Source organism: Mustelus asterias, chromosome 18, assembly GCF_964213995.1.
Source record: "Mustelus asterias chromosome 18, sMusAst1.hap1.1, whole genome shotgun sequence".
NCBI classification, from domain to species: domain Eukaryota; kingdom Metazoa; phylum Chordata; class Chondrichthyes; order Carcharhiniformes; family Triakidae; genus Mustelus; species Mustelus asterias.
Window position 1 is genome coordinate 24,848,638 of NC_135818.1, and position 23,459 is coordinate 24,872,096.

Below are 23,459 nucleotides of genomic sequence, written 5' to 3' on the forward strand. Positions count from 1 at the left end.
TGAGGAATATTGCCACGGGATCTCTTACAACTGTGATTGAGAGAGCAGATGAGGACTAGGTTTAAATATCTCATCTCTGAAGCGGAACCATCAATGTAACACTCTTGATCATGTGCTCAGACATCTGAAGTGCATTTTGAACCTAGAACTTGCTGACTCAAAGTTGAGTGGGACCATTGTACCAAGGCTAAGTCTTTAATCTATCTACTGAGGATCAAATGATGCAGAATGTCATAAAGTAGACCCTTGTCAGAGGCTAGAACCAAGTCAACAAATAGGTGCACCCAGAAACAAGTTACTGCGGATAGTGGAATCTGAAACAAAAACAGAAAATGCTGGAAAATCTCAACAGATCTGACGGCATCTGTGAAGAGAAAACAGAGTTAATATTTCCAGTCTGAATGACTTCTGTCGAAAGGTCACCCAGACTTGAAACATTTACGTCTATCTCTCCACAGATCCTGTCAGACCTGTTGAGATTTTCCAGCATTTTGTACGTGTTGACCACAGTCACATGCTGGGTTCTCTTTGAAATTCCATTTGTGGAGAAGGTGGGATGTCCTTGCAAGGATTTGCATGTCCTTGCAGATCCTTTTTTGAGAGTAGACAACAGTTTGAGGGAGGTCGAACTCTGGAGACGACTATCAAATCACTCACCAGGTATTTGCTGTCAATATTGCTATCAACCCAGAGGTTGTGCTATTTGTCCTTTTGGTCAAAATGTCTCATTCAAAGCATTCGCCGTGTCCAGCTGTTTAGAGTGGCTGCGCTCTGCCCACACAGGGGAGCAGTCTTCTGTGGAGGAGTACACAATGAAGGCTAGAGTTGAAGCGTGTGTGCACTGGAGATTTAGCTGGTGACTACTGATTCTGGATAAAGCTTACTTGGTGTTTTCTGTGACACTTTTCAGGTGTTCATGGTACATGCGGCTGCAGCCAAGGGTAGTTTCAAAGTGTTTATGCAGTTCACCGTTAGCCTATCTGTTGCTAAGGTGGAATCAGTGATTGTGGCCTCAGTTGAGTTCGGATGGAGATGCCAGTCGTTGAAATATTGTTGATCACTAAGTCCTACGACAAAGTGCTGCTGAGATCGTCAGATTTGGATGCCTGAGCAGCAAAGACCAGATCAGCTGCATATAAAAATTTCTTGGAGGTGATGGGAGGGATGTCATTCACAGATACTGGGAACGAAGCTTTTGGGAACTTCATCACTAAGGGTCCTTGTGGAGCTTGTTTGGTGTCCAAGTGAAATCCTGTATCATCGATAGCTCAGCATTGAAGAAGGGTTAGGCATTGTACCCTGCCACTGGGAAAAATCACGCTGTTAACAGAAGACCATGTTTCTGCACAGGTCATATGTTGATGAAAGTCGGTGTATACAATATCTGTCTTGCACATGTGTTGTTAGCCAGTCTCTGTGAATATTAAGTGCTAGTACTTGGTCAAACCGATTCCTATCATCCTGCAACTGTTTGATCGTTAGGGAAATTGGGCTTCACCAGTCGAGAGAATCTGGACAGGAGGAGACAGTGAAACGGTTTATAAGAGGTACATAGCAGAGATATGGTCTGACAACTAACTAGGTGAGCAGCCGATTTCCCTGGCTTTAAGGTGGACATGACTTTAGTCCCTCCCCAGTTGAATGGAATTATACCATTTGCCTGGATGTTAGTAAAGAAAGAAGCCAACCAGTCACTTCCATAAGGTCCCAGGTTCTTCAGGAATTCAGGATAGATGCCATTTATTCCTGCTTTCATTGCTTTAATGGAGGAAAGGCCTGTGCTCGTACAGCTGTGCTATACGGAGAAAGCAAATATGTGGCAAACGTGCTAAAATGGAAGCCTTGGGACTGCTTCACCTGCTCAACGTCAGTCTTCCAAAGTATCAATGAATGCTGCTCAACTCTAAGGTTGCCTCAACTAAGGAAGCTGGTGGAGTTGGAAGGTTCCAAGACAATTCTATCAACTCCTTCACATCCCTGCTTTCTTTTCTCTGCACCAGAGTTGACTTGGACACTGGCCAAGCTTTTTGGCCACCCTTCCCAATATTCACTGATGTAGTTCATTGTTACATTTTAGTTTTAAGGCACTTCAGTGTGCTATCAATGTTCCTGCTAAGTTGCACTGCCACCCTGCAGCCTAAACGATGTGACACAAGCCTTGTTCTAGGATGAATTACAAATAACAAAGGACAAAGAAAATTACAGCACAAGAACAGGCCCTTCAACCCTCCAAGCCTGCACCAACCATGCTGCCTGACTTAACTAAAACCCCCTATCCTTTCAGGGACTATATCCCTCTATTCCCATCCTATTCATGTATTTGTCAAGACGCCCCTTAAAAGCCACGAACATATCCGCTTCCACTACCTCCCCCGGCAACGAGTTCCAGGCACCCACCACCCTCTGTGTAAAAAATCTGCCTCGTACATCTCCTTTAAACCTTGCCCCTCGCACCTTAAACCTATGCCCCCTAGTAATTGACTCTTCCACCCTGGGAAAAAGCTTCTGACTATCCACTTTGTCCATGCCTCTCATAATCTTGTAGACTTCTATCAGGTCGCCCCTCAACCTCCATTGTTCCAATGAGAACAAACCAAGTTTCTCCAACCTCCCCCCATAGCTAATGACCTCCATACCAGTCAACATCCTGGTAAATCTTTTCTGTACCCTCTCCAAAGCCTCCACATCCTTCTGGTAGTGTGGCAACCAGAATTAAACACTATATTCCGGGTGCGGCCTAACTAAAGTTCTATAAAGCTGCAACATGACTTGCCAATTTTTTAATTCAATGCCCCGGCCGATGAAGGCAAGCATGCTGTATGTCTTCTTGACTACCTTCTCCACCTGCATTGCCACTTTCAGTGACCTGTGTACCTGTACACACACATCCCTTTGCCTATCAATATTCTTAAGGGGTCTGCCATTTACTGTATATTTCCTATCTGTATTAGACCTTCCAAAATGCATTACCTTATTTGTCCGGATTAAACTCCATCTGCCATCTCTGCCCAAGCCTCCAACTGATCTATATCCTGCTGTATCCTCTGATGGTCCTCATCGCTATCCGCAAATCCACCAACCTTTGTGTTGTCCGCAAACTTACTAATCAAACCAGTTACATTTTCCTCCAAATCATTTATTTATATATATATATAAAATATATATTACAAACAGCAAAGATCCCAGCGCTGATCCCTGAGGAATGCCACTTGTCACAGCCCTCCATTCAGAAACACGTCCTCCATTCAGAAATGCACCCTTCCACTGCTACCCTGTCTTCTTTGATCGAGCCAGTTTTGTATCCACCTGGCCAGTTCACCTCTGATCCCATGCGACTTCACCTTCTGTACCAGTCTGCCATGAGGGTCCTTGTCATAGAGTCATAGAAAGAAATCATAGAAACCCTACAGTACAGAAAGAGGCCATTCAGCCCATCGAGTCTGCACCGACCACAATCCCACCCAGGCCCTACCCCCATATCCCTACATATTTTACCCGCTAATCCCTCTAATCTACACATCCCAGGACACTAAGGGGCAATTTTAGCATGGCCAATCAACCTAACCCGCACATCTTTGGACTGTAGGAGGAAACCGGAGCACCCAGAGGAAACCCATGCAGACATGAGAATGTGCAAACTCCACACAGACAATGACCCAAGCCGGGAATCGAACCCAGGTCCCTGGAGCTGTGAAGCAGCAGTGCTAACCACTGTGCTACCGTGCTGCCCCACTGTCATAGAGGTTTTCAGCATGGAAATAGGCCCTCCGGCCCAACTTGTCCATGCTGCCCTTTTTTTTAAAAAAAAAACCCTAAGCTAATCCCAATTGCCCGCATTTGGCCCATATCCCCTCTATGCCCATCATACCCATGTAACTATCTAAATGCTTTTTAAAAGATAAAATTGTACCCACCTCTACTACTACCTCTGGCAGCTTGTTCCAGACACTCACCACCCTCTGTGTGAAAAAATTGCCCCTCTAGGCACTTTTGTATCTCTCCCCTCTCACCTTAAACCTATGCCCTCTAGTTTTAGACTCCCCTGCCTTTGGGAAAAGATATTGACTATCTACCTTGTCTATGCGCCTCATTATTTTATAGACCTCTATAAGGTCACCCCTCAGCCTCCTTCGCTCCAAGGAAAAAAGTCCCAGTCTATTCATCCTCTCCTTATAACTCAATCCATCAAGTCCCGGTAGCATCCTAGTAAATCTTTTCTGCGCTCTTTCGAGTTTAATAATATCCTTTCTAGAATAGGGTGACCAAAATTGCACACAGTATTCCAAGTGTGACCTTACCAATGTCTTGTACAACTTCAACAAGCCGTCCCAACTCCTGTATTCAATGTTCTGACCGATGAAACCAAGCATGCCGAATGCCTTCTTCACCACTCTATCCACCTGTGACTCCACTTTCAAGGAGCTATGAACATGTACCCCTAGATCTCTTTATTCTGTAACTCTGCCCAATGCCCTACCATTAAGTGAGTAAGTCCTGCTCTGGTTCAATCTACCAAAATGCATCACCTCGCATTTGTTTAAATTAAACTCCATCTGCCATTCGTCAGCCCACTGGCCCAATTGATCAAGATCCCGTTGCAATTGGAGATAACTTTCTTCACTGTCCATTATACCACCAATCTTGGTGTCATCTGCAAACTTACTAACCATGCTCCCTATATTCTCATCCAAATCATTAATATAAATGACAAATAACAATGGGTCCAGCACTGATCCCTGAGGCACACCGCTGGTCACAGGCCTCCTGTTTGAAAAACAACCCTCTACAACCACCCTCTGGCTTCTGTCAAGATGCCAATTTTGTATCCATTTAGTTACCTCACCCTGGATCCCGTGAGATTTAACTTTATGCAACAACCTACCATGCGGTACCTTGTCAAAGGCCTTACTAAAGTCCATGTAGACAACATCAACTGCGCTGCCCTCATCTACCTTCTTGGTTACCCCTTCAAAAAACTCAATCAAATTTGTGAGACATGATTTTCCACTCTCAAAGCCATGCTGACTGTCCCTAATCAGTCCTTGCATCTCTAAATGCCTGTAGATCCTGTCTCTCAAAATACCTTCCAACAATTTACCCACCACAGATGTGAGGCTCACTGGCCTGTTGTTCCCAGGCTTTTCCCTGCAGCCCTTTTTAAACAAAGGCACAACATTTGCCACCCTCCAATCTTCAGGCACCTCACCCGTGACTATCGATGATTTCCTCCCTATCCTCCCACAGTGTCCTGGGATATACTTCATCAAGTCCTGGGGATTTATCTATCTTGATGCGCATTAAGACTTCCAGCACCTCCTCTGTAATATGTACACTCCTCAAGACATCGCTATTTATTTCCCCAAGTTCCCTAACATCCATGCTTTGTTCAACAGTAAATACTGATGAGAAATATTCATTTAGGATCTCGCCCATCTCTTGTGGATCTGCACATAGGTGACCTTGTTGATCCTTAAGAGGCCCTACTCTCTCCTTTGTTACTCTTTTGCCCTTTATGTATTTGTAGGAGCTCTTTGGATTCTCCTTTGCCTTGTCTGCCAAAACAATTTCGTGTCCCCTTTTTGCCCTCCTGATTTCTCTCGTAACTCTACTCCTACACCCCCTATACTGTTCAAGAGATTCACTTGATCCCAGCTGCCTATGCATGTCATGTGCCTCTTCTTCTTGACCAAGGCCAGAATATCCCGAGTCATCCAGGGTTCCCGACTTCTGCCAGCCTTGCCCTTCACTCTAAGAGGAATGTGTTTACCCTGAACCCTGGTTAACACACTTTTGAAAGCATGCCATTTAACAGACGTCCTTTTGCCTTCCCACAGACTCCCCAATTAACTTTTGAAAGTTCCTGCCTGATACCATCAAAATGGCCTTGCCCCAATTTAGAATTTTAACTTTTGGGACAGACCTATCATTCTCCATAGCTATCTTAAAACTAATAGAATTATGGTCTCTGGTCCCAAAGTGATCCCTCACTAACATTTCTGTCACCTGCCCTTCCTTATTTCCCAAGAGGAGTTCAAGTTTTGCTCCCTCTCTAGTCAGGCCATCCACATTCTAAGTCAAAGGCCTTACTGAAGTGTGCAAGGCGGCACAAAAAAAAAATTAAAGGAACCGCACACTTTTTTCAAAGAAAAACTGTGCATAGCAGCTAAATTTTAAAGGGAATACTGAGGTATTAATTGCACAATGATATTATTAAATATACGGAATGTCTAACTCTAAGGTGATTGAGTTATGTGAGGACAATCTGTTTGAAAAGCTTGTGTGCATTATCACAGTGGAAAAGAATGGATGTCACTAGTTTTTACATAAACCAGTTTTTACATAAACCGGTATTAGACGAAGGCGTTACTGTCAAACAAATCTCTTTGCTACATTTCCTATCCCAAGTGTGGGAACCTAGCCAGCAACATAATGGCACTAATGCTTACATAGCAACTTTCCAGTAAAAACAGACTTGATTCTCTCACTCAGCTTGCCTCACGTCATAGGGGCTCCTAATGCACCCTGACCTGTCGAAAGCAACTCACTCCTCCTTATTCCCTGAACAAATAAAATCCTTTACACAGTATAAAACCACAACTGACCTGGAGATCAGCAGAGTCTACAGCTTGTATACTTTTTCAGAAGGCGAATGTTCAGTAAATGTTTACTCAGTGGCAGTAACAAAAGTTTGATCACAAACCACTGCATTTAATGGTTGTCACAGTCCAGATCTAATCTTTAATAGCATTTTATGAATGCCACCTCCAGGAGGTGGTATGGAGCATCGTGTGAAGCAGAACCATGGATGATCAAGTGTTCAGGTTAGCCTTGCTTTGTATGGTAAGATGTTGTCTAGCTAGAGAGCACAGTGCATGAGGAGACAATGCAGTAGGTGGGGAAGTGGTGTCTGGACAGACAAAGTGCATGGAAAGACTGCATTTGGGCAGACAGTGCATTGCTTGGCAGACACTGCAGTGCTTGTGGAGAAGACATCTGAGTGGACTGCGTAGTGCATGGGGACATGGCATCTGAACAAATAATGCCGTGCATATAGAGACGTATCTCTGGGCAGGCAGTGCAATGTGTAAGGAGATAGGGTTCTGGACAGTGTAGTGCATGAGAAGGTGGCATCTGAGCAGATCAGAGGTCCATGTGAACAGTGCAGTGGCTGGCGAGATGGGAGTCTGGGTGGAAAATGCAGTATTTGGCTGATGGGGGTCTGGGCAGACAATGCAATGTTTGGGAGATGGGGGGGTTCAGAGTGGAGAGGGCTCTCCTTGGGAAGCCGGGTTCTGGGCGGACAGTGCAGTGTTCAGGGAGGTGGGATATCTGTGCAGACCATGCAGTGCTTGGGTAGATGGGGCTCTGGACAGACAGTGCTCTGCATGGGGATTTGGGCCAGCAGTGCAGTGTGTGGAGACTGAGTTCTGAGCAGGCAATGCAGTTCCTGGGAAGATAGCATCTGGACAGAGAGTACAGAGCGTGGGGAGACGGCAGGTCTGCGCAGACAGTGCAGTCCATGGGGAAACGGGAGGTCTGTGCAGACAGCGCAGTGTGTGTGGAGATGGGTGGCCTGGGCAGACAGCGCAGTGTGTGTAGAGACGGGAGGTCTGCACAGACAGCGCAGTGTGTGTAGAGACGGGAGGTCTGCACAGACAGCGCAGTGTGTGTAGAGACGGGAGGTCTGCGCAGACAGTGCCATCGATGGAGAGGTCTGTGCAGACATCGCAGTGCCTGTGGGGAGACAGTAGTCTGTGGCTGCTGGGATCATTGAGCCTGTTGGGAAGAAGTGGGGAGCACTAATGGAAATTTAGAACTCAGGCTATGGGTAACACTGACGGCGCTATGGGGAGGGTATGTGATGCGTGGAATTGCTAGTCGAGAGGGTGCCAGGATCTTGTCCTGCTCCCCTGCCACCTCTGTTCTTGTTTACCACATTGTCTCCTGATTCCCTTACATCCCAATCTTCAAATTTTCATCCTTGCATTAAAATCCCTTCAAGACCTTATCCCTCCTTAGCTCTGTCACCTATTCTCACCCTGGCATACTCCAAAAAATTTACATTTTTTCACATGTGCTCTATTAAGAATCTCGGTTTCTTCTACCTCCTATTGGCGGTCTTCCCTTCCACCGCTGAGGCATTAAGCTCTCTGCACCTCTCCAACCCTCTTTCCTCCTCCCAGACCATGCTTTAAAACCCACCTTTTTTCTAATCACTCATCCTTATAGTTCCTTTTTTTTACCTCAGTATTAATTTTTGTTTCATTAGGCGTGTACAATGAGTAGTTGATATTTTTTTCTGTTTTGAGGGAGCTATATAAATGTACGGTGTTCTTGATTTATAAGAAATAAAAATGACCAGGATTCCGAGCTTGATTTATCCATTTGATAGAAAATCTTGATAATTATGGATACGAAGGACCATTCTGACCCATCTTCCTTTGTCCATCCAAATAAATCCTAACCTTGCGCAACAAAATTAGAAATTTGAGTATGCTGCCAATAGGTGGGCTGGGTGAGCCAAAAATGCCTGCTATTATTGTCAGGGAGTCGGTGCAAGCTCAATGGGCTCAAATGCCGCCTCCTGCACTGTAGGGATTCTATGAACTGTTAGTATGCAAGTGACACCAAGATTTTCATCTCTGCTCTTTCCATGAATCAATTCTGTATGTGGGCATTTCAGAAGGAAATCTGACAAGGGATGTAAAAATGAATTGCAATCTTTCAAAATTTTGAACTGGGAATTAGATCCCTTCAAATTTCTTGTACTGGAAAAGAGCTCAAGATAGGAAGGCTGTGCTGCTTTCCATTTCTAGGCACGGTAAGGGACAGAAGAGTGACATGTTTTATTAAGGGCCCTAAAATGTTCCTTCTATGCAAGCTTGATAGTATATTTTATAAGTGGAACTGCTCTAGTCATGGCTTGATCCATTCTGAAGGATTAAACAAAAGGGAGTCCTATCTTTTTAAACTGCTAATGAATTATTCAGTTTGATGTTACGTTGAACGGCAAGTGAGCAGAGGATCTGGTTCAGTGAGCGAGAGAGCAGAGAATCTGTTTCAAATTGCTGCTGGAAGTGCAATGTCAAAACACAGCAATAATCTAGAAAATCAGCAATTATAGGAAAGCATTAGCTGGTATGCGGCCAGTTCCCATTAGGCAGGTGTATGCTTGCAAACAAAACAGGTAGAAGTGGTTTCAGCTTCGCAAGAGCATTGCAGCAAGAGGGAGGGGGAAGGCAATAAAACACAGGCCTGGGCAAGATCAGACAATAAACTTGTCTACAGTTATTGGCCAGGAGTCCATGGCTTGATTAGTGCCATGGAAACGTGTCCAATGTGCTCAGGAATCAGCATCATCCTTTTGGTTAATCTTCCCTCCTTTCCCCACCAACTGGAGGCAGAGCCACCCCCACTGTGTAAATAGGATTGAGAACATGCATTGATGATGTGACTGCCAACTGCTGTGGGAGCAAAGTGTGCCGAAACATTGAATTGTTGCTAAACCATGCAGCCAGCCATTGTCGCTTGGGTGAGGTTCAATGTAGAAAGGAAGGAAGCTTTGGTGAACTAATGGCAGGCCACCAGGAGTATTGTGCAGTATGTTTTACCAAATGCAGATAGGAGCGGCGATTATTCTGACTGAACTCGAGCTGTATAGAAGAGCACAAGGACTGCAGGAGGATTAATAAATCAGAATACAGTATACTACACAAGTGTTAAACACTTAGGGCAGCAATTCTACTCTAGCAACCCATGGTGAGCATGACTGTGTACAAGTGAACCCCCAATTATGTGTACAATAATGTTATTACAACAACAACCTGCATTTACATTTAAAGTAGCAAAAAACCCAGGGTGCTTCACTGAAGCTTAATGAGACAAAATTTTGCACTAAACCTATTTGACAGCTGTGCCTTGGTTGGTAGCACTCTTGGCTTGGAGTCAGAAGCTTGTGAGTTCAAGTCTCAGTTCAGAGACCTGAGAACAAACATCTGGGCTGACGATCCATTGTGAGGGAGTGCTACACAGTCGGAGTCAAATCAGTCAATAAAACAAACCCCAGTCTGCCCCCTCAGGCGGACAGAAAGGATCCCATAGCACAATTTAAAGAAGAACATGGTAGTTAGTACTCCCAGTGTCCTTGGCAACATTTATATCTCGATCAAATCATTAAAGCAGATTATCTGGTCATTCACGTGGCTGTTCGTGAGAACATCCATTGCAACAGTGATTACAGTTTAAAAAGTACTCCATTGGCTGCAGAGCAATATGGAATGTCCTAAGGTCATAAAAGGCATTCCATAAATGCACATCTTTCTTCTTTAAAAAGATATTAGGACAGATGGCCAATGGTTTGGTCAAGTGGTGGGTTTTAAGCAGCTTCTTAAAGGGGAGAGAGGTAGAGAAGCATAGGCGTTTAGGGAGGGATTTTCAGTGCTTTGGGTTTGGAAAGCTATAGGCATGGCCACCAATGTTAAACCATAAGATATAGGAACAGAATTAGGCCATTTGGCCCATCGAGTCTGCTTGGCCGGTCAGTCATGGCTGATGTGTTTCTCAACCCCATTTTCCTGCCTTTCCCCTAACCTTTGATCCCCTTACCAATCAATCTATCTGCCTCTGTCTTAAGTGCACTTAATAACTTGGCCTCCACAGCCTTCCGTGGCAATGAATTCCACGGATTCACCGCCCTCTGGCTGAAGAAACTCCTCCTCGTTTCGGATATAAAGGGTCGTCTCTTTACCGTGAGGCAGTGCCCTCGGATCCTAGTCTCTCATACTAATGGAAACATCTTCTCCATGTCCACTCTATCCAGGCCTTTTGTATTCTATAAATTTCAATGTTCATAGAATCCCTACAGTGCAGAAGGAGGCCATTTGGCCCACCAAGTCTGCACCAGCTTTCTGAAGAGCGTCTTACCCAGGCCCTCTTCCCATCCTATCCCCATAACCCCAAATATTTTACCATAGCCAATCCCCTTAACCTATACATCTTGGGACACTAAAGGGCAATTTAGCATGGCCAAGCCACTAACCGGCACATCTTTGGACTGTGGAAGGAAACCGGAGCACCCAGAGAATGCCCATGCCGACACCGGGAGAACACGCAAACTCCATATAGTCACCCAAGGCCAGAATTGAACCCGACTCCCTGGAGCTGTGAGGCAGCACTGCTAACTACTGTGCCACCATGCCGCCCACGTTTGGAGCAGCTAGTGGGGGATGAACAAGAGGTCAGAGTTGAAGGAGCATAAATGGTCTGGAGAGCTGGAGGAGATTATGGGTGAAACCCCTGTCCAACAGCTGCTTGTTGAACACACTTGTATGCAGACGTCACCATGGGAGCATAGCCAATCCACCTGAGTCCCTGGCAGTTTGAGGCAGCAGTGTGTGTAGGTGCAAACATTATTTGCCTGGGATATGCAATGGGTGGTGCAATGTCTTAAGGTAGTTTATTTAATCTTTCTCCCTGTAGCAAGCTGCATATAACTCTTTGATTTCCAGCCTCTTCAATGAGACCACGTCAGATGTCGAAGAAAAGCTTTCCCTGCTGCAACAGTGACTGGATCTGACTGGGTTAAAAATGTGGAATGTGAACCTTGCAAGAAGAAATGTTTGTTCCTCTTTTTTTAATAAAAAAGTAGTCAGTATTGCAGACCTATATGCATCCAAGCCTTACTCCTGTGGGTTCTTGCTGTCTCTCAACAGCACAAAGTTGGGGAGGGGAAGGGATAAGAGTCACTCTGCACTGGCACGTAGGATGTGGTCTGTTGCTTGTTTGTCTGGCCTGCAGGGAATGAGGAAAGGTGCAGTTTGGGGGATATATACTTCCTCTTTTGAGCAAACAATTATTTTTTTAGGTGGAATTCTGTTAATTGGACCTTCTCCTCCTCTCAGTAAAGTGCTGACCATTGCTGATATGCACTTTCAGGGACACTGGTCCCTCTGTTTGGTACATCAGAGGTGGCCCCTCATATATGAATGTACCCAGGGGCCAAGAAGTGATCATAATCACAAACATGTTAGGGGGAGATTAGCAGGGTAAATACATGAGGTTGTGGGGATAGGGCCTGGGTGGGATGCTTTGTCAGAGAGTAGGTGCAGACTCGATGGACCAAATGGCCTGTTTCTGCACAATAGGGATTCTAGGATGTGCTTTGAAGCAAGTGCCCGTGGATCATGATGAGGGGTGGATTTACCACTGCCCCAGCTGCTTGTATTGCACCTGTGTCACTAATTGAAATCAGTTGACAGCACCGACTGGGCATGGGGCAGTCAGTCTTTAACACAGCAAAGAGCAATACAAACTGAACCCATGTTTTAGTCCATCACTAAATGTACTTGTAGCTTTCCAGTTTACACAATCGTAATGACTCCAAGCATCTGTGGAAGGCACTTCCTGTCAGTGACTTAATGTGAACAGTTATGGAGAATACAGCTGCCTTGGGGGGGAGGGGGGGGATATAATATTTCGATGAGAAAGTAATGGTGGTGATGGTGGGGCAGATTGGTGATGGATTGGGAATTCAACTGCATTCATTTGAATAATAAAAATGAGCAAGGGGAGGGGTGTTCCTCTTCACACCCCACCCCTCAGAAAAAACACTCGGTCTAATGAATGCTAGCAGTTCAGGAATTATGTTGTCATTTCTGAGATGAAAGAATTATATATTTCACAAGAAACACAGGATGTTCAGTCCTGACTAAGAAAACAAATAGGGGTCTGGGAGTGGGCCTGCTATGGGAGTGTTCTGCCAGTTTTAAGCGCCGTTTTACTGTGCCCTGCTGAGTTGCTGCAGGACCCTTCAACAGCCAATGATCAATTAACTGTTCAATTGCCAACAGCTCCAGAGAATTGCCATCTCCCTGTGCTGGCTTATTTTAGTATCATGCGCAATAAAGACTAACTCAATGTTAAGACTGCTGAACTATCAAGAGCTGCTTCATTATCTGGATTAATTCCAAAAGGCTAAAACTTTTCCAACTTAATGCAGTATTTCATTCACACTTGCTTTCTAGCTGCCAATCCCATTTCCCAATCAGGGCCCTATTTTAATGCACAAAAAAAACTTTTTTCCCTCTCAACCATAATCCCTGTTCTCTCTGCAGCAAAGTTAGCCTGACGATTTTGTATTTACCAAGTTACCCTCTTGCCCCCACTGTATTCTGGAGCTCGCAAAAAGCTAAGCTTTAAAAAAAAAAATCCTTGCCTGAATTCCACCTCAAAAGCTGTTTGTTGCAGCAAGTTGAAATCAGGATTTGGAAGATTTTCTGCAGACTACATGTCATCTAGAAGGGGTTGTGCCAGGTGAGCATAACCAGCTCAGCACCTCGGTCTCTTGAGTAGGTCAATTCTACAGCATATGCACAAGAATTCTGTATAGTCCACCTGTTGGCAGCTTTTTTGGCTGCGGGTTTGTTTGGCATGACATGAGCATGCCTGCCTCGTCCAGTTGAAGTTCAAGAAGTATGAGTACACAATCCATTCTTCAGTCGCTGCTGTTAATTTATTATTTCTGCACATGCTGCACTCAGATCCATTTGTTACAAGTTGCATTCTGTTAGATCAAGTTCATGCACAGCTGCGATTCCCCTCTGCTTCCCCAGCTGGGACTCAAACGTAAGATCATCAGTAAGATCATGGCTGATCTGCTTGTGGTCGAAACTCTACATTTCTGTCTGTCCACCATAATCCTTGACTCCCTGGCGTTCAAATATTTGTTTAACTCAGCCTTAAATATGTTCAATGACCCAGCCTGCACCATTGATAGGGATGATAATTCCAAACATAAATGATCCTTGGAGAAGAAAGTTTCAACTGTGCCCCCTAATTTTAGATTCCAACACAGGACTGGTATATCCCCTCAGCATCTAAGAATCTTTATTTCAACCTGCCTACCCAGGTTAAGGTATAGCTGGGACTCACTCCCCTCTGCTTTCCCATATTATACATATAACTGAGGCACCCCTCTACTTCTCCAATTTTGACATACAGTTATGACTCCCTTTTGCATGCCCTTCACCAAACTTGCATTATAATACAACTGCATGCCCAGTCCCTAATCCCAGTTTATTTTATAACATTGTTGAGTCATAGAATGGCTATAGCACAGAAGGAGATCATTTGACCTATCGTGTCCATGCTTGTTCGTTGTAAGAGCAGTTCAGCCAGTCCTACTTCCCTTCTGTGTTCCTATGACCCTGCAAATTGTTTCTCTTTCAATTTTCTCCCTTTTGAAAGCCATGATTGAATTTGCCCCCGCCACACACTCAGTGCGTTCCAGATTTCAACCACACTCTATGTAAAAAGATGTTCCCTTATGTTGTCTTTGGTTCTTTTGCCAATTACTTTATATTGGTGTTCTCTGGTTCTTGATCTCTCTGCCAATGGGCGCAGTTTTTCCCTATCTACAGACCCCTCATTATTTTGAATACCTGAGATCTTCCCTCGGCCTTCTCTAAAGAGAACTGCCACAGCTTCTCCAATCTATTTGTGTAACTGAAGTCTTTCATCCCCAGAACCACTCTAGATCTTTTCCGCACTCTCTCCAAAGCCTTCACATCCTCCCTAAAGTGTGGTGACCAGAGTGGGACACAGTATTTCAGTTGAAGCCAAACCAGTGTATTATAAATGTTCATAACTTCCTTGCTTTCATACTGCATGCCTATGAATCAGCCTGTCAGTATCAGTGTACCTGTGGCTGTCAATAGTTGTGAATCCTGTTTTCTCTTTGCTGATTCCCATTTCTATTGCTGTTTCAGGAGTACATGGTCTTCAGACAGCACACTTACATGAGACTGGATGGTTCCTCAAAAATATCTGAGAGACGGGACATGGTGGCAGACTTCCAGAGCAGGTATATGATGTGTCTGAAAGAAGCCTGAATCTGCTTTAGTAAAATATTGCAACTATTTTAATTTCTTCGTAATTTGTTTAACTTTCATGTAGAGAGATATTGGCATGATTTTCCATTGAGATTCTGTTTGGGCCGCTATCCCAAGAATTGTCCTCGGTCTTCACCATTATTTCAACATTAGAAAAAAGGGTCATGATTATGTTAGTTGTATTTTGTTTTGGAAGTTTTTTCACCCTCTGCTGTAAGGGACTGTACAAGTTGAGGTCTGTTTGAGCAGTTCAAGATTAATCGGCACAGTTTCTGTAGCTATTCTTCACCAACTCATATCCACTACAGTCAGACTAGTCCTCCTTGGCCAACCATTCGTGCAGATCAAACCAGGCTAAAGCTCTGTTTATCACAAACTTTATCATGAACCTATTTCAAACCCACTTCCACAGCATTATCAGACTGGAGCATGGACAGGATTGCTGGTAGATTGGAGGCTTGCTATTATTTTGAATTAGGTGTCAGTAATGCTAATTCCACTCTGATCTAGCTAAAATCTTTTAACCTTCTTGCACAACTTAATGCTCAACATCATTCCCAATCCTGCTAATATCCCAAGCAGCAATGGTGTCAACTCAGGAAAGACGCTCGCATGAACTCGCAAGAAATTAGAAAAAAATCACTGTCAATTATTTTGATTCCTTGCTGCAGTTTTTCTTTGGCACTAGGCACGAGTTCACCCTTGTCACTGGAATTCCGAAGCATGCACATGGTATCAAAACTGAAGGCTCAAGCCCTCCTCCAAAATCTAGACCATAGATTCTGCCCCCACCACCACCCCACATCCACTGTGTGGAGAGAATGCACAGAAATGAATATTGAGCAAGAGGGGTCACAATCTTAGAAACCCTACAGCACAGAAAGAGGCCATTTGGCCCATCGCGTCTGCACTGACCACAATCCCACCCAGGCCCTAACCCCATATCCTTACATATTTACCCACTAATCCCTCTAACCTACGCATCCCAGGACACTAAGGGCAATTTTTTAGCATGGCCAATCAACCTAACCTGCACATCTTTGGACTGTGGGAGGAAACCGGAGCACCCGGAGGAAACCCACACAGGCACGAGGAGAATGTGCAAACTCCACACCGACAGTGACCCAAGCCAGGAATCGAACCCAGTTCCCTGGAGCCGTGAAGCAACAGTGCTAACCACTGTGCTACCGTGCCGCCCAATGACTGAGCAATGACTTGCTGGAAAATCTTGGAGTGGGACTAGATGTGAGGACATTGTGAGGGGGCAATGTAATGAAGGATGGAGGTGGCTTCAGTGTAAACATTATACATTGAGAGTTCCACTAGATTCTTGAACCCTGGTGGTGGTTATTGTTAAAGGCTAATCTGATGCAGCGCACAGATTTCATAGACCTAACCTGTGCATTAGTTTATTTTCCCAGTAGGGTTGTGTTGTTTCAGCTGCCTGAGAGAAATCCAGTAGCATGCTTTGTCCAACCTCAGCCATGTCTTTATTCGGTGCTAGAGCTAGTTATACCAACAATTGCTCTCTTGCAGCCCGTTAACATTGGAAGTCGTGTAACCTCTTGAGGAGGTCACGAGGTGAGAAGGGTAAAATTTAATAATGTAACAGTGTCATTCAACAACAGCAACAACACCTTTGAAATTTGGAGAGCTACAGAAGCTCAGCAGTTTTTCTGGGCTAGTAATCCAGATGGATGGATTATTGATTCAGAGACATTAATTCAAATCCCACCAAAGCAGCTGGGAAATTTAAATTAAATTAATTAGGTTAATCTGGTATAAAAAGCTAGTGTCAGTAACAGTGACCATGAAACTACCAGATTGTCATTTTTAAAAAACCCTTCTGATTCACTAATGTCCCTTTGGAAAGGAAATATGACCTCTTTACTTGGCTTGACCTGTGGTTAACCCTCAACTATCCTCTGAAATGGGCAAGAAAGCTACTCAAGTTAAGGTGGCAGTTCACCACTATCTTCTCGAGGACAATTAGACAAAGGCAATAAATACTGGACCCTTACCAACAATGGCTACATCACGTGAATTAAAGTCACAAGGCACTTAACAGGAAAGATATCAAAAAACGTTCAACTTAGAGCCACATGAGAGACGATAACAGGTCATAGAAGTAGATTTTAAGGAACGTCTTAAAGCAGGAGAAGAGAGAGTGGTTACAGACCTAGATTTTACAGATCCAGGGAAATGAAAAAGTCACCACTGACAAAACGATTAAAATAGTAGATGTGCAAGAGACCAGAGGAACACAGATCCCAGAGAAAGTTACAAATGTAGGAAGGGTGAAACAATAGAGAGACTTGAAAGCAAGGATAAGAATTTCAAAATTAAGCTATTCCTGGATCAGATGACATTGTAGGTCAGCGAGCACAGAAACATTGGTCACACTCAATAAAGAAGCTTTTCCTAATATATTTCTTTAAGTTTACTTCTATTAGCATCCTCTGATCTTACTTTTGTAGTCTTTAAAATAAATGGATATCATACAGACCTTCATCCATCATTGTCTCACTAATTAAACTGGCACTGGGGACAAGTACAGCATGCGTGCATTCCTTCAGAGAGGAAACTGACGAGTTTCAATGTATAGGAATATGGCTTAAATATAGGTACGGTTCAAATGGTAGAGCGCATAACAGCAACTTATAGAACAGTGAAACAGAAGGCTATGCATTATACCCTGTCTATGGAGAGCATTCAGTGAGTTATGGGATTGTGGGGGCTGAGTTGCGTGGTGATAGTCATTCATGAGTTAAACACTTTGCTTGCAGAGGTTTGGGTCTCATCAGTGTTTGATGTCGCCAAGAGTCCAGAGAATGTTTTGCATTCCAACTAAACACCCAAGCAGTCTGATGCTTTTGGCTCAGTATGTTTGATGTAGTTACACACTATTAGAAGTGCCTGAGGATTATTGTCAAATCTGTCACTGGCTAATATTATGTTTTAATACCAAAACATCTATTTATGCTTCACATGAGCTTTCTCCATGTTACTTAATTTCACCTTCTCTCCTTCTATTGGTTTCTGCATCATGTACTTATCTACCTTTTCCTTAAATGCATCCATGGTGTTTAACTCAGTCACTATGTCGTAAGAATTCCCCGTTCTTACAATAGAATCTGGAGTTGCGCTGCTGGGTGTTTCTCACACTTGGAAGTCGGCACTGTATGAAGTTCTCATGCAGAATTATACTTCATTGAAATGCTAGTGACAGCACCAATCATATTTATAGCGCGTAATGAAAGCAACTGAGGACAGAATATCATTATTGCTCCAAACTCTGGACTCCAAAAAATGTGAAAGGGAAATTTAAGTCCTGGCTCCAATTCCTTGCATGTTCCAGCCTCTTGGAACCATTGTATGTGAACGACCACCCTTTCAGTTTTTCACCTACAGTTTATTTTTCTTCCTTCCTGCAGAACAGATATCTTTGTGTTCCTTCTCAGCACCAGAGCTGGTGGCCTTGGCATCAACTTGACAGCTGCTGATACGGTGAGAGATTGGAGTATTTTTAGTTCTCTTTCCCTAGTGTAAAAGAGTGAATGTTGAAATGTATTTCAGACTGCTTGTCAGTTTCAGACTGCCTGTAACGTACCTGATTTCAAATTAGTTGTCCCAAGCACTGAACAGAAATATTCTTTCGATAACCAATTCTACGTCACCTTGTGTTGATTGCACCCTTCCCTTCTTGATTCATTTCTCACCAATACAAACTACATTCTGGGGTTTTTCTTTAATAATGGACAATCTCAGCACAGTTTACACAAAACAAATTTGTTTCTAAATTATCAATGTCTTCACTTAGTGAGGCTAGAGGGCGCTGGTGTTGGAAACAGAAAATGGCCGTACAGGGATTTCTTCTAAGATTGAGGACTCGAGCACTTTGGTAGGACAGCATAGAGGGAGCTTTATTCTGTATCTAATCTGCACCTGTCCTGCAGTGTTTGATGGGACAGTGTACAAGGGTCTTCAATCTGAATCTAACTGTGCTGTACCTGCCCTGGGAGTGTTTGATGGGACAGTACAGAGGGAGTTCTACCCAGTATCTAGCCCTGTACCTACAGTAAGAAATCAGTTTCTGGTTCGTGTCCCATCTCTGAAGGAGTGACTGCACCTCCACTGCCGTTCCATTACCTTGTGGGGACACCGCAGACACTGTCAACTATCCCATCACTGTGCGGGGGCAATCACATGATTGGACATTATGGTTTAGCATTCCTGAGGGTAGTCCTTGAGTAAATTGTTGGGTAGCCAGGAAATTATTGAGGAACACTAATAGTCAGGTTATCATACTGCAGGAATAAATGGCAGATGGGTGGCACAGTGGTTAACACTGCTGCCTCACAGCTCCAGGGATCCGGGTTCAATTCCAACTTGGGTGACTGCCTGTGTGGGGTTTGCACATTCTCCCCATGTCCGCGTGGGTTTCCTCCGGGTGCTCCGGTTTCCTCCCACAGTCCAAAGATGTGCAGGTTAGGTGGGTTGGCCATGCTAAATTGCCCCTTAGTGTCCAAAGATGTGTAGATTAGATGGATTAACCATGGTAAATGTGTGGGTTACAGGGATCGAGTCGGGGAGGAGGCCCAAGTAAGAAAGTCTTGAGAGAGTTGATACAGAATGACCTCTTCTGCGTTGTTGGAATTCTATGAACGCATCTGATTCACTAATGTTCTTCAGGGAAGGCAATCTGTCGTCCTTGCCTGGTTTGGCCTACATATGACTCTGGACCCACAGCAATGCGGTGGACTCTTAAATGCCTTCTGAAATAGTCTAGCAAGCCATTCAGTTGTATCAAACCACTAAAGCGACTCAAGGGGATGGGACCACCTGGCATCAACCTAGACACCGGAAATGATAACAGTCCTGTAGACCCTGCAAAGTGCTCCTTACTAACAGCTGGGGACTTTTTGGGAGAGCTCTCTCTCAGACTAGTCAAGCAAGAGCTTGACATTGTCATAGTCACGGAATTATACCTTAAAAAAACAATGTCCTAGACAACACCATCAACATCCCTGAAAATGTCTGGTCCCACCAACAGGACAGGTCCACCAGAGTTAAAGTTAGCAGCACTGTGATATACAATCAGGAAGAAGTTGCCCTGGGAGCCTTCAACATCAACTCTGAACCCCAAGAATTCTCATGGCATCAGGTCAAACATAAGCAAAGACCTCGTGATGAATACAACGTACCATCCCCGCCTCAGCTAATGAGTCCATACCATCTCATGTTGAGCACCACTTTTGGGGAGGGGGGGGGGGGGGGGGGGAAAGAGAGAGAGACATGGGTGCAGAATGTACTCTGGGTGAGAGACTTCAGTGCCCATTACTGAGAGTGGCTCGGTACTCGTTAGCACCAAGCTGGTCAAGTCATCAAGGATATAGTTGCTGGACTGGGTCTGCTGCTAGTAGTGAGGGAACCAACAAGAGGGAAAACGTACTTGACCTCCTCACCAACCAGCCTGCTGCATCTGTCCATGACAATATCGCTAAGACTGACTCCCACACCGTTCTGGTGGAGACAAGGGTATCCTCACATCGAGGATACCCTTCATCATGTTGTATAGTGCTTACCATGCTAAATGGAATAGATTTCAAACAGATCTAGTAATTCAAGACCAAGCAATTATGAAGTGCTGCGGCCCATCAGCAACAACAGAATTGTACTCGACTACAATCTGTAACTTCATGGCCCAGCACATTCCCCACTCTACTGTTACCATCAAGCCAGAGGATCAACCCTGGTTCAACAAAGAGTGCAGGAGTACATCAGACGTACCTAGAAATGAGGTGTCAACCTGGTGAAGCTATAACATAGGACTACTTGCATGTTAAACAGCATAAGCAGCAAGTGAAAGACAGAGCGGAACGACTCCACAACCAATGGATCATCTCTAAACTCTGCAGTCCTGCCACAGCCAGCTGTGAATGCTGGTGGACAATTAAAACAACTCGCTGGAGGAGGAGGTCCCAGAAATATCCCCATCCTCAATGACAGGGGAACCCAGCACACGAGTGCAAAAGATAAGGCTGAAGGATTCGCACCTATTTTCAGCCAGAAGTGCCAAGTGGATGAAGGCACTGGATATTGCAACGGCTGTGGCTCTGACAATATTCCAGCAATAGTACTGGAGATTTGTGTTCGAGAACTTGCTGTGCCCCCAGCCAGGCTGTTCCAGTGCAGCTGCAACACTGGCATCTACCCAGCTTTGTGGAAAATTGCCCAGATATGTCCTGTACACAAAAAGCAAGGCGAGCCCAACCCAACCAATTGCTGTCCCATTAGTATACTGTCAATCATCAGTAAAGGAGTCATCAACAATGCCACCTGGCAGCACTTGCTTAGCAGTAACCTGTGTACTGACACGCAGTTTGGATTCTGCCAGGGCCATTCCGCTCCTGACCTCATTACAGCCTTAGTTCAAATATGGACAAAAGAGCTGAATGCCAGAGAGTGACTGCCCTTGATATCGAGGCTACATTTGACTGAATGTAGAATCAAGGAGCCCATGCAAAACTGGAGTCAATGGGAATCAGCAGGAAAACTCTCCACTGGTTGGAGTCATACCTGGCACAAAGGAAAATGTTTGTGGTGGTTGGAGGTCAATCACCTCCGTTCCAGGACATCATTGCATCATTGCCCAACCTTCGGCCGGCACGGTAGCACAGTGTTGGGGCAGCACGGTAGCACAGTGGTTAGCACTGCTGCTTCACAGCTCCAGGGACCTGGGTTCGATTCCCGGCTTGGGTCATTGTCTGTGTGGAGTTTGCACATTCTCCTCGTGTCTGCGTGGGTTTCCTCTGGGTGCTCCGGTTTCCTCCCACAGTCCAAAGATGTGCGGGTTAGGTTGATTGGCCATGCTAAAATTGCCCCTTAGTGTCCTGAGATGCGTAGGTTGGAAGGATTAGTTGGTAAATATGTAGGGATATGGGGGTAGGGCCTGGGTGGGATTGTGGTCGGTGCAAGCTCGATGGGCCCAATGGCCTCTTTCTGCACTGTAGCGTTTCTATGATCTTTAGCTGACCTTCCTTCCATCATAAGGTCAGAGGTGGGAATGTTCATTGATGATTGCACAATGTTTTAGTACCATTTGCAATTCCTCAGATCCAGAAGCAATCTATGTCCAAATGCAGCAAGCATCCAGGTTTGGGCTAACAAGTGTCAAGTAATAATGCGTGCCACACAAGTGCTGAGCAATGGCGATCTCCAACAAGAGAGAATTTAACTATTGCCCCATGACATTCAATGGCATTTCCAATGCTGAATCATTCACTATCAACATCATTGACCAGAAACTGAACTGGGCTAGCAATATAAATGACATAGCTACAAGAGCGGGTTAGAGGCTAAGAATTTTGTGGCGCACAACTCACCTCCTGACTCCTCAAAGCCCGTCTACCATCTACAAGGTGCAAGTCAGGAGTTTGATAGAATACTCTCCATGTGCCTGGATGAGTGCAGCTCCAAAACATTCTAAGCTTGACCATCCAGGATAAAGCAGCCCACTTGATTGGCATCCCATCCATAAACATTCAGTCCTACACCACCGATTCACAATGGCAGCAGTGTGTACCATCTACAAGATGCACTGCAGGAACTCACCAAGGTCCCTTAGACAGCACCTTCCAAACCCATGACCACTACCATCTCGGAGGTAAAGGGCAGCAGATACATAGGAATGTCACCACCTGGAAGTTCTAATCCAAACCACACACCATCCTGATTTGGAAATACATTGTCACTGAGTCAAAATCCTGGAATTCCCTCCTTATCGGTACTGTGGGTGTACTTACACCACTTGGACTGCAGCAGTATCAAAAGACAAGACACCACCACCTTTTCGAAGACAATTGGAGATGGGCACTAAATGTTGGCCTAAATGGTCAAGAATTGTATGCTAAAAAAATTACAATGCATTTGTCTCCATCTCACAATCCCAAGGGAATAAAAATAAGAATGGCATTGAGCTAAATGCTCTGTCAGGACCACTGGGCTTAGAACACACAGAGAGAAGGTGGGGAAACATGATTTTGTGATCTCTTTCCTGAAAATTGTGTTTATTGCAGGTTATATTTTACGATAATGACTGGAACCCAACTGTAGATCAGCAGGCTATGGATCGCGCTCATAGGCTGGGACAGACCAAGCAAGTAACTGTGTATCGACTCATCTGCAAGGGAACGATAGAGGAGCGAATCCTGCAGCGTGCCAAGGAGAAGAGCGAGGTGCGACACCACACAAATATGCACATGGCACACTTGATATCCATTTCAAGTTTTGTACAGGCAAAAACCTGGCGAAAGATCTCTCCTGTAGAATGGCAAATGTTCCAGAGACATCCCATGTGGCGGGTTAATTTTATTCTAAACCTGTAATTACATTGAGCCACAATATGATTTTCAGTATGACTGAGGCAAGGTGAGGTTGATTGAGTTTGTAAAGCAATATTTCACAAGACAGAGTTGCTGATCTACTGTTGACTAACGTGCACTTTGAGCAGAGAGCCTAGACCTCTAACCAGTGACAGAACCAGGTTGTAGGGCAGGGAGTCGGGAGTGC

At 44.7% G+C, this 23,459-nt stretch overlaps 1 protein-coding gene across 5 annotated transcripts in view; it reads left to right on the forward strand.

Moving 5' to 3' along the window:
* ino80 (INO80 complex ATPase subunit) overlaps positions 1-23,459 on the forward strand; it is a 215,755-nt gene that overhangs the window by 178,256 nt on the left and 14,040 nt on the right. For all 5 annotated transcript variants that reach the window (XM_078233564.1, XM_078233565.1, XM_078233561.1 and 2 more), the window contains 3 exons: positions 14,766-14,860; positions 18,323-18,395; positions 22,967-23,125. In XM_078233564.1, the coding sequence (XP_078089690.1) occupies positions 14,766-14,860; positions 18,323-18,395; positions 22,967-23,125 (327 nt within the window). The remainder of the gene's footprint in view (positions 1-14,765; positions 14,861-18,322; positions 18,396-22,966; positions 23,126-23,459) is intronic.